This window comes from Melanotaenia boesemani, chromosome 18 (assembly GCF_017639745.1).
Source record: "Melanotaenia boesemani isolate fMelBoe1 chromosome 18, fMelBoe1.pri, whole genome shotgun sequence".
NCBI classification, from domain to species: Eukaryota; Metazoa; Chordata; class Actinopteri; order Atheriniformes; family Melanotaeniidae; genus Melanotaenia; species Melanotaenia boesemani.
Genome location: NC_055699.1, coordinates 19,856,848 through 19,869,474, shown reverse-complemented (window position 1 = coordinate 19,869,474; position 12,627 = coordinate 19,856,848). Strand labels below are relative to the sequence as shown.

Below are 12,627 nucleotides of genomic sequence, written 5' to 3'. Positions count from 1 at the left end.
GGGAGATAGCTGGGAGAAATGGCTTACAGTTAGACATAGAAGAACATGGTAAAAGTTCAAATAAAAATATGGTCAACTCAAAACCGCTAGGATTAGATGTAGCTCCATGTTTTGCTCTTATATGGTGGAAACAGAAGTTTTCCAGTGGGTTTGAGTCCAAGTTTTAATTGGCAACCCAAGCATATCACTTCCAGTATTTCTTCTTGGACATAGAAATGAAGACATGCTGTGTAGCTTTCCAAATTGTAATGAAAGTGGTTGTTTGTTAGACCTGCACTTTCTGGCCTAAAATCACTTTCTACAACCTTCTGTGTGTGTTGTAAACTTCTTGTAAATGTATTTTCTGAACATCTCTGTAATTTAATTGGCTCTTTGTTATGATGTTAACTACAATTCTGATGTGGAAAAAAGGACTGGTTGAAGAAAGCTGCCATCATTTTTCTCACACCCTCCACCTTTCTCCAACTGCCTACTTTCAAGTGAGACAAGAAGGAAGGCTGTGGTGGACTGATTTTAATTAGAGAAAGGTTGGGGGGCCAAGATCTATCCATGGAGAGCTGCTGCTGTGATTTCACTCCTTGCACTTCCCACAATGCACTACAGCCCAGGTGGGGGAAAATAAGTAGAGAAAGCAATTAGCAGGTAATACGTTAGTAGGCCAGTTGATCTGTTTTAGCCACTACAGACAGCAGCTGCAAACTACATGTGAAAGGGAAAGATACAGATAATCCACATCGCCATAGAGGTTTGTGCATGTTTACTTTTTGGAAGATTAGAGAAATAAATCTTTTTTTTTTTTTTTTCTGTGTGCAGTTAACCATGACGCTGACAAGTTACCCATGCACACACCTCTAGACCTTTTTCTCCACCACTCCTCTGTTTCATCATACATAATTAAGCCATAGTATTTTCTGAACCAGCTGGCCCTCAATACTTCCCACACTCACTCTGCCTGCCTCTCATGTTACCCCCAGTGTGTTTTACAGACACCGAATGCAGACACACGCTAAAAAAAGTGCTTATTAACTGAATGTTTGACCCAATTGGCTTGAGTATTAAAACACCTGGGCGTTATATTGAAATTTAATAGCTTCACTTAGTTAACTCACTTAAGGACCATGTTGAGTTTAGTCGGCTCAATTTGTTGGGATCAGCAGCTTTGCACATCAGGGATGTTGTAGGCTTGGATTGAGGATAATTACAATTAATTAGAGGCTTACTTGGCGTTCATGCTGCTCTGAGCAAAATGGAGCAATAGATGGGAATGAACTTGGCTCAAAGAAATTATGTTCAGTGGCAATGGGAAGTTTTCAGATCTGTTTAGAATTTTTTCGTGCTGCTGTCTTCATACAATTTTTGGAGTGTGATGTAAATTAATTTTAAACATTAATAAGAATTTTTGTTTTTCTGGACTTCTTAATTCTATCATTGGTCTTTGTGATGCTTCTATGACTTCACTCGAGTTCCTTTCTATAGTTGATGATGTATGTCAAAGTGAAAATGGGACAAGGACAAAAGAGCTGCCTGTAAACTCACAACACAGGATTATTTTAAGGCACGGCTATCGAAAAGATGTAAAAGTTTTATGCAGCATCTTAAATAGCCAAAAACCTCAGTGGACAATATTATTGAAAAATGGAAAATGTTTGGAAAAACCAGTAGTCTTCTTTGGTCTAGGCAGTTGTTTTCTGCTGGCTAGCACCCTGTCATGTCACGAAAACCAAGAGGAATATGTATAAAAGGTTCAGGTTGAACCTGCTTTTTCAGAATTGCTTTAATTCTTTCGAGCATAGAGTCAATCTTGGAAACATTTCTCAGAGATTTTGGTTCATGTTGAATTACGGCTGAACAATTGCATCAAAATCACAATTTAAAACATGGCAATTACCAAATCTTACGGAGCAAAATTATTTATTATTATTACAATCTTTTCTACAATTAATTTTCATGTAATACTGTTCCTGATCCAGGTGTCAAACCAGCAGCGTCCACGGTTTTACAGCTCCACTCGCTTCAGTTGTAATTGGCATCTTTCATTCAGTCATTTAAACGTTATGTGACCGCTCTGACATGACGTCACATTTTCAAACGTCATAGCAAACTAATTTTCCATAAATGACTGAAATGTGGTGACAAAAACCACAGCAGACAGAAAACAGTCCAACTTCTGAAAATTTCCTGATGAAGTTAATAATGATGCCTTTACTCTTTTTAATATTTTTTTTTCATCAAACTGATTTATTTTATCTATTGAGATCTAACATTGAGAGATGTTGCCAAACTGTGTCAAAACCCCCATTTTGGAGAACTCACCTGGACCGTCTCACCCTGGATTAAAACCTCTAACCTCTAGGTGCTGCTTCTCTTTATCAGAGTTTGCGGAGATAATGTTCACATATTTTACTATGATCTGATAGAGGTTTAGAGCTGCATCATTCGTAAGGGTTTTTCATATTTATCCTGAAAATGGCAAGCCTTAAACTTTATTCATTTGTGCTATCTTCATTTATTCTTCACCAGAAACATGTATATTAATATTTCCACATCTTAAGAAATCTCACGTTTCCTTAACTAAAAAAAAAGACCTTGTTGTTGCTGAGATATATTCATTTCAAATTGGATATGCTATTTCTGAGCAGGCCTAAATAATAATAATAATTTTCCAAAACTATGCAGCTTAAGACACATCTGGAACATCCCATCCTTAATGTAACCCTAACCCTAACCCCTAGTGCCTGAAGTGACAAAAAAAAAAAGAAAAAGAAATGTATGATTACTTTTAAAAAAACACAGTTTTGTGTTGCATTGTTTTTGTTCGCTGTTGCTAACGTAGCCAGTCAGAAGGCAAAACCATTGTCTCCACCCCAGTATCAGTCAGAATCTCATTACTGCAGAGGTCATAAACAAACTGCTTCAGGTAAGTTAAGTCTCAGCGGGCCACAATGCTCCACCAGCACTTGGAGAAATAAGTTTTTACCCACCAATATCTCCTGTCACCCCAACGTTTCAAGGAGAACTTCAAACCTTTGTAAGATATAAAAATATGTTCCCTGCTCAGACTAAATAAAATCAAAACCTCAGTGAAAGTTTTTTTTATTATTATTATTTTTCTGCCACTGAAGCAATTTGAACCCAGAGCCTTGTGGGTAATTTTATGCATACATATTGAGACCTTTAACTCACCGGTGGCTGGCACCCTCAGTAATGCCTGGAGCAATATCACTTTGAGAGCACCGCACAGAAACAAAGACGCCTTAGTGGCATGAATATTCAATAACGGGAGTTGCTGGAGCAGAGTTTAAAAAGACGAACCGAGGTGACACAGAGCGAGTATGATGCGAGCACAGTTAGAGGGTCAAGAGAAGACGTACCAGTGTGAAAAGATGAAGATGCAACATTGGAAACCCTGGAGGAAATCTGCCATTGAAATGCTGATAAAATACTCATTTGTGAAGATGATGTTGGGGGTGCAGAGCTGAGGCAGCTTCCCCTGGCGTCCACATTCAGGAGCTGACAATGATTGGAAGCACAACAGTGCTGGTGGGTGTGAGACCCTGCAGGCCTCCCTGGCGGTCTCCATCATTTTGCCGACGGCGATATCATTTCTGGATGCTGATTAAAATGTTGCCAATGTTGAAAGTAGCTGAAGGTTAAACCACAAAGGGTCCATGTGAAGTTTTACTACATTGTACACACATACGTACACACATTCATAGAGAGTAAAAACCTGACTGAAAACACACTGATGGACCCGTATGGGAACTGATTCTGATCTAGCCTTGACTTTTATCTCCACATGAGCACTCTCTCAACTGATCCCACCACATCTCAGTGTTTAATATACACTCACTGGCTACTTTATTTGGTACACCTGTTCAGTTGCTAACAGCAACTCAATGCAGTAAATAATGTAGAACATGAGCATCAGAATGAGGAAGAAAGGGCGTTTATGTTGGTATGGTTGTTGGTCTGAGTATTTCAGAAACTGCTGATCTACTGGGATTTTCACACGTAACCAGGGTTTAAAGAGAATGGTCTAAAGAAGAGAAAATATCCAGTAAGCAGCAGTTGTCTGGACCAAAACAACCTGTTGATGTCAGAGGTCAGAGGAAAATTGGCAGACTGGTTGGAAATGATAGAAAGGCAACAGGAACTCAATAAGCACTGGTTTCAACCAAGGTTTGCAGAATTACAGAATAACATCTCTGAACACACAACACGTCCGATGGAGGAGATGGGCTTCAGGAGCAGAAGACCAGACCGGGTGCCTCCTGTCAGCTAAGAACAGGAAGCTGAGGCTACAATTCACACAGACTCACCAAAACTGGACAATAGAAGAGGGAAAAACATTGCCTAGTCTGATGAGTTTCCATTTCAGCTCTACATTCAGATGGTAGACTCAGAATTATGTGGAAACATCATAAAACATGTATCCATGGCCCCCTTAGTACCAAAATGGCATGGTTTAACCACCACAGCCTACCTGAGTATTATTGCTGACCATGTCCGTCCCTTTATGACCACAGTGTAGCATCTTCTGATGGCTGCTTCCTGCAGGATAATGCACCATGTCACAAAGCTCAGATCATCTCCAACTGCTTTCTTGAACATGGCAATGAGTTCCCTGGACTCCATTGTCACCAGATCTTAATCTAATACAGTATCTTTGGGATGTGGTGGAACGGGAGCATCAACAGTGTGATGCTGTCATGTTCATATGAAGCAAAACTTCTGAGGAAAGTTTCCAACACCCTGATAAATGTGTGCCACCAAGAATTAAGGCAGATCTGAAAGTAAAAGGGGTCTAACCTGGCAGTAACAAGATATACCTAATAATATGGATGGTGAGTCCATATTTTCCTGATCGCTGAAGATCAAATTCACTTTTACTAAATACTATAAGCAAATATCCTGAAAAATGTAAGTTTTTCTTTGTTTGGATGTAACCAGGCATAAATCACTAAATGTCACTGCAACCAGACGAATGTGGACAGTTAAAATAAACAGTTCTGTCTGTATTCATCTGTTTTTCATTCACGTAACTTTGATGTTATTGTTATGGATTGGTAAAAGATTTTTCTAAGCTGTGCAGAGTAAGCAGTAGCATTAGAAGTGATGCATGCAGCCTCAAACCCAATATATTTGCATCATTCTGGCTGCAGCTTTAGGATAGATTGTATTTCATCACATTTGAATCCTTTCAGCTGCACCATCAGATCCAGTTAAGGTCAACTTTCCCAGCTGAAACTTGAATGAATACTTAAATGAACTGAGAGCCATATTAGTAGTTTGTTTTGGTTCAGAGAGCAGAAACACCAAAGCCGATTACTCCACAAACTACATTTACTTTTCTAATTCCTTCAAACTATTTAATGGTTAGGAGTTAAAGAAACGTGCAGCATCGGAGACAGTTAATGATTTTTATTGCACAGGATCCAATTAGATTTTGAGTACTGTTTACGTTTAAATATATTACAGACCTAATGTAAAAGCATTGTGTAATAAATAAGATTATTCTTTGACTAAACCTTTAAACAATAGGTTTATTTTAAGGTTTCTGACCACCACATGTTCACTATTTTGTGTTAAAATGTTTCAGCAATCAATCTGGCACGCTGTTTTTTCCTGCAGCCCAGAAATTCTCTATATTTCTCTGAATACTTCATGCAGCATGACGCTCATAAATTAATTTAACAGATAGATACCCCCTCAAACTCATCTAGCTACAGCAGAAAATGAACCTGCTGAGGTTTTTGTTAAATGGAGGCTCTGGTGAACAGGATGTGAGTGAGGATTTAGTGCACCTTAAGGGAGTCCCTCTTTTCCAAACTGAAAATATGCCTCTGAGATCTCATCTCATTTTAATTTGTCACAGAGAAGGTAGCCGTGCTGTTGCTCCATGCTGCCCTCTGGCTAACTCACATCTATTCATCGTCTTGCAGAGCTACAAGCCTTTAAATGTCTTCATTCTGCAAGTGCTTGTTCCACAATTTAACTTAAGCTTGTTTTTTTCAGCCTACCTCTCACACTCCTTGGTCCTTTTTCCTTCCCCATCATCCTTCGCCTATCGGCTGTGACCATGTCACAATTATGCATCCTCCTGTGAGACAATTAAAACTGAGCTATCTCCCCGAGAGGAAGGGATTGAGGAAATAATGATGTTAGATTTGTTTGTGCAGTCGACTGTCTCCTTTGAACTAGCACCTCTTGAAGTAGTTGCTGTGTGTTCCAGTGCCACCTCTTGTCAAGGACGCTCTGCCTTTCAGCTACGTCGTGCAACAAAATAAATAAGCTGTCTGCATTTCACTGGGCGGTGAAAAAATTCCCCATGTTGATGTTGGTCGTCCTCTTTCATCTCCGTCCTGAACAACCCCCTCTCCTTCTTTGACAGGTGCAAGTGCAATCTTCACGCCAACAGCTGCGTGTATGACAAAGAGAAGCTGAGCTGCGAGTGCGAACACAACACCACCGGGCCCGACTGCGGCCGCTGCAAGAGGAACTACCAAGGGCGAGCATGGAGTGCTGGCTCCTACCTGCCCATCCCCAAGGGCACAGCTAATATCTGTGAGTACAAAGGCACCCATGAACACACATGTGCACACACACCGCACCATAATGGTGACTAATTACAAGGATGGCAGTGCAGAATTTAGGAAAGTTTTAACAGACAAGTGATGAAAGGCAGATTCCAATTAGTCAAGTCTTGTGTGTCATCTTGGAGAGTTTGAACAAGTTAAGAGGGCAATACTGTGCAGCGGTGTAAAAAACTCACAATCAGTTATGCTTACAAGATGTTACACTAAATTACAAAGTGTCAAAGCACATGTGACTTATATTAGAGCGTTTTAAAAGATAATATTTTGCTAGGCATGATAGTTGCATGTACAAAAAAACACAACGCAAAGTAAGTTGCAGCAGGTTGCCTCTGCCTGGCCTTTAGTTTCACTGCCATATTTCTGTCTTTTGCAAAACACCCACAGCATAAAATCATTTCTTTAGCTGAAAAGACCTAATTTAGTTCCCTCTATTTCCTTTTATTCAGCCAAGAAAGTGACTTGTAGACCTCATAAAATAAGCACTACTTCGGTGAAGCTTCTGACTCAGAGTCACTAATGGTAGACGTGGCATCATTAAACAGCATGAGCCCAAAATTTCAGTTTAAAAAACATCTGTAAAAAAGTCAGTTTGGATTTGTAAGCTGTTCTTTATCCATAACATTGTTGGTACTTGTGTGACCCATCACTGAAAAAGAGTAGCAGTTGGTCCTAATTAGCATCTATATTAATTCTGGAAATAGTTTGTACTTATGTGACATTAAATCCATCTTATTAAATCTGGATAACATGAAGTGGTGGTCAACTTAGCTCACTGTGGACCCAGGGCGTGTGTCATGAATGTGTTGCTGAATGCTGGGAAATGTAATAATATAGTGAGCCAAAGATCTTATGGAAAGATGTAAGAAAAGTTGCTTGTGAACCTTTGTTTGGAATCAAAAGGACCTACGTCAAAGCATGCCAAAGTTTCCAGTGATTATTTGGTTAAAGGTTTATAGTTGATCAGGGTCCTTTTCTGTTAGCTTCTGCTCTGCTGTAGCTAAATGTTAAGCTCATGAGATGATAAAAGCATAGCTGCTTTCTAGTTTTACTCCCCAAGATTCTGTTTGCTAAGCAAAAAGTCAACAACATATGATTTGAGCTAATTTTACCATAAGCTAATGTTTTTGCTCCATTTACCAGGATGTTCTTGCAATCATGATGAAGATGACACAGATTGGGCTGCTACAAAGAATCTAGGCCATGACAGAGTAAAAGTCAGCTGCAGTTTGTTTATATCAAACACACGTGGCAACGACACAATAAAAACACCAAATTGCTTTAATTGCAGGATCAGAATGAATGCAGGATTTGTTGTGAAACTGCTTTTACTCATCCACACATGAAGACGTTTTTGACTTTCAAGGTTTTCCATGTTTTTATCTGCTTGGTCATATAGAAGCACCTGAGTTCCAGAAATCAGAGAACTAAAGAGTCTTTCTCCACATCAAATGTTAAATCTTTTTTGGGTAACATAAAGATCTATGATAAGTCAACTTTATCGAGTATTTAGTGTCTGAATTCACACCTGAACTGTGAAAATACTCAGTTAACTGTAGCACTGACCCCCCGACAATATGCAGCACCACTGTGAATGTCACCCAAACCGTTTCCACTGTGGTACTGTTACATGTATATAAGCATCAACCACAGAACCTAAAAGATGTGCTGCTGTTTACAGACATCGCTAAACACAGCAAATAAAACTACTCTAATGTGTGCACTGATGTGCCTGATTTATGCATCACTAGGAATGTTGTTAAAACAGATGATCTATGGAAATGAAAAATCAAACCAAAGACCAGTATTGGCCAGTGTAGTTAAAACAAAACTATGCCAAATATCTGACAAAATAGAAATTTATTTGCTTTTGCAAAAGTTTGAAACTATTTCTTTACTATCTTTTGATAACTTAATGCATTTTATATTCCAGTGTGGATTGTTAATTATTTAAAAGCACTTTCTGACAGATGAATCGTAGTTTATGGATCCACTGATGTCTAACTAATTTTAAAAACAGAGTATTTCTGGGATCCCCAGATAAGATACCCTTACAATAACTGTGGTCTACGGTCTTACTTTGTTAGTCCAGATGTCCGTGCTGCTGTCTGTGATGGCAGATACAAGGTAATTAGGACTTGCCACCTCATTAATGGCAGTGCAACACACAAAATATAAACTACATGTTTAAAATGATTTTGTGTGTAAGCATGTTATTTGTATGAGCAAACCTTTATAAATAAGTAACAGGATTTTTAAAAAATATAAAACTGTCCTGGCATGTAGATTATTGTTTTCCCAGCGAATATAAGAATGTAAGAAAACTAGAATATAGGGTATGATGATCTCTTTTTTTTTTTTTTTTTTCCTTTCTCCTAAAATTATTGCTGTCTATTCTGTATTTTGTTCCCCGGGAGAAAAATAACATCTGCTCCTCCTGTGGTGCAAACAAAGCAAGGACACTGTGTCCGACTGAACTCTGCACATGCAGTAATAACGCCACTAAAGTGAAGAGCTGGAAGTGGAGAATGGATTTATTTACAGTATTAAACACATACACTCATTGGTCACTTTATTAGGCACACCAGATCAATTGTTTCTTAGCACAAATACTTAATCAGCCAATCCCACAGCAGCAACTCAATGCTTTTAGGCATGTCAGCACAGTCAAGAAGACATGCGGACGTTCAGAATCAGGAACAAAGGAGACTTAAGTGACTTTGAATGTGGCATGGTTGTTGTCCCAGACCAGCTGGAAACTACTGATCGACTGGGATTTTCACACACAACCATTTCGTTTACAGAGAATGATCCAAAAAAAGAAAAAGAAAAAGAAAATAGAAAATATCCTGGGTGAAACAGGAAAGTGAGGCTATAAAATAAGTAAGTTCCCCAAAACTGGTTAATAGAAGATGGAAAGACTTTGCCAGAATTGATGAGGATCCTTTTCACCTGCCACGTTCAGATGGCTGGGTCAGAAATGACCTTGCTGACAAGATAAACTTCACTGCTCTGTTGTGGTCACATGGTTGGTCTCAGGTGAGACCAGATGTTTTGGATCAATGTCTGGCATAGTCAGAGGCTTCAGCTGAATCTGTGTCATCTGCCTGCACTGAACCTTGAAGAAGTTTTGTTTGTGAGTTAATTGTGATAAAACAGAAATGTTGATGCCATTTTTTTTTTTATTTCAAACGTTTTAAGTAGATTTCTGATTTTATAAGTAAAATAGCATACTAGCTCATATGATGTGGAGAAATAGTTTTTTGTGTTTAATCCCACCATACTTTGAAGAACATTTTATTTTCACTTTTAATTTCACAAGTTTTAAAAGCACAGGGCCAAATGATGAAGAAAAACAGGTAAACAGCTTTGAACTTTGATTCCATAGTCATCTTTAATCCTTGAGTGCCCAGTACACCTGTTTGGTTATCTGTCACTTTGTGGAGAGCTAATTAAGCAGAGGGCAAAATAACAACCTACCTAGTATTACTACTGACCGTTTCTCTCCTTTCATGACCACGTCACAAATCTCAAATCATCTCTGGTTTCTTATATGTGACAATAAAGCATCTTTGGGATGTGGTGGAATGGGAGATTCTCATCATGGATGTGCAGCAACTGTGTGATGCTATCATGTCAATATTTAGCTAAATCTCTGAGCAATGTTTCCAACACCTTGTTGAATCTATGTCCCTAAGAATTGAAGCAGTTCTGAAGGCATGAGTGGGTCCAGTTAGCAGGGTGGACCAAAAAAAGGTGGCTGGTGGTTGTATGTAGCGCTCACCTGCAATTAGTGATTTTTATCTCTTAATATGTATGAAACAAAAGTCCCTACCATATAGTGAGTGACCTGTTCTGTCTGATCATGCGGTATCACCTGGATGCAGCTTCAGCAGCAGCCAGCGTTCCTCTTATGCACCAGCCTATACAAAATGATGAGCAGCAGGACTTTTAAGTTTCAGTGTGCTGGCATTCTCCTCAAAGCCCAACTTTTATCCGAGCCTGTCTCCTTATTGCATCCGCTGTGATTTCTGCCTCTCGTGGTGGTGCTCGAGGACTCTCGGCCGCCGGCCACTGATGACTTATTCTGCCTCCCTGAGGATCCACGTTATGAGACTTAGGGAGGGTTAGTGAAATAGCCATTCCCAGAGCCCAGATTGACAGCACATTATTAAAAAAGGTGACACACACAGGTGCTCATACAGATCTACACACATACTCCTTACAGCTTTCATGCACAAGGACACAAACACACAGCTAAAGTGATGAAAAACAGTCCTGCTAGAAAGTGCATTATTATACTTTGTCTTGGAGGAGGCAAAATCCATAATGTAATAATACTGCGAAAAATCTATTAGAATGCAAGGTTATCCTTCCTGAACAGAAAAGAAAACGCACAAGTCTGACAGAAAAATGCACCTTTTGCCACATTGTAATTATCCGAACTCTCCTTTCCTTACAGTGTTTTCTTCGAAAACCACTGAGCATATGGCATCTCCACAGACACAAATTCATCAAAGAGGAAAATGTAATTAAGCTTTAATTTCTTTTTACTATGCCCATCAAGTCGTCTGACGGGATAAGGAGGTCAATGAATCATCATCGGGAGGGGGTGTGGAGTCGGGGCTGTTGATACCTCGTCTCACAATGGCGCCGCATTTAGAACGCAGAAGAAGAACAAGATTTGAAGAGTGATGGGGAAAGAAATGGATGGTAAAGATGGAAGGAGGAGAAGTGGGCATCACTCTCTGTCACAGCTAACTTGGCCCTCTAGGAGGGGGGAAGGTGAGGGGGGCTGTGTTTCTCTCTCGCCCGCCCTCCTCTCATCCTCACTCATTCTTGTTTCCTTCCAGAAGGAGAGGGATCAGTTGGAGAATTAACCATGGCAGTTCATTTCACTGTCGGACTGAGGATGCTGAGGGGAACAGAAGTTGGCGGTGTAGGGGGGCAGCAGCTGCTGGCCTCTGAAAACTTTATTTTAGGCAGTAAAAATGTGTCCTGAATGTTCAGTGCACTGAACATGCTGTTGCTGGTAAAACAATCCATTATACTGCAGACTGTTTCTGTTGCACAGGCGTGCTGATTTCAATATTTTCCTTAGCAACCTTGCCTCCAGACTGATTCACAAGTGTATCACATTCTGCAGGAAATAGTTTAAAAATAGACATTGCAGTAATTCTCCAAATGAATCTAATGTCAAAGCCAAGAGTTATATTCAAGTTTTTATTATGCTGTCAAACAGAACGATTTGCAATTAAAAAAATATAAAATAATAAAAGAAAAATTACAGAGACATCACGTATAATTGTTCATTTGTGATTAATATCAGTATCATTATCAGTATCACTCAGCATAGGTTCTAGTGGTATAAATCTTAACTTTGGCACAGTATAACAATTTAATAGACTACGTTTTAATTCCTAATGACATTATAAATTCTGCCACAATATAATTCAACTATAATTCAGGACCCAGCAATTGATATGAAATTACATCACATGTTAGTTAAATATCTGACTGCATGTATCCAATCACATGATTTTTGCAAGCAAAGAAACCAAGATGGGTAATGTTGTTGTAGATGTGAGATGTTATCTGAGTATTTTAGATACAAGTTCATACACTAAATATGTTTAAAAAAAATAACTTTAGCTAAGCGATGGCGTTGATCCTTGCTCTAGATCTCAAGTTTGATCATGAAATGATATTCTTTTGTTTCAGTAGATGCTCGTTTGATACCATGACAAGATTTTGACATAATACAAAAAATATTCGGCTTGCACTACACTATTTAAAATCATACACACTACATGTCAAATTATAATGTCTACAAACAGCAATTTATTCAAGTTTTTTTATTTTTTATTTTTTTTTAACATGACATACAGAATGGGGCTCAGGCTGTTTATTTTAATGTACGATTGTTTATGTTGTAGTGATTTAGCATCATTAAACAATAGAAATGTTTAAATAAAATATAAATTGTAATAATCGATATAAAATACTAATTATTAATATCAATAATGAAGAACTC

General features: G+C 38.8%; 1 protein-coding gene across 8 annotated transcripts in view; it reads left to right on the top strand.

Moving 5' to 3' along the window:
- ntng1a (netrin g1a) overlaps nucleotides 1–12,627 on the top strand; it is a 138,880-nt gene that overhangs the window by 95,298 nt on the left and 30,955 nt on the right. For all 8 annotated transcript variants that reach the window (XM_041968685.1, XM_041968686.1, XM_041968684.1 and 5 more), the window contains exon 4: nucleotides 6,392–6,564. In XM_041968685.1, the coding sequence (XP_041824619.1) occupies nucleotides 6,392–6,564 (173 nt within the window). The remainder of the gene's footprint in view (nucleotides 1–6,391; nucleotides 6,565–12,627) is intronic.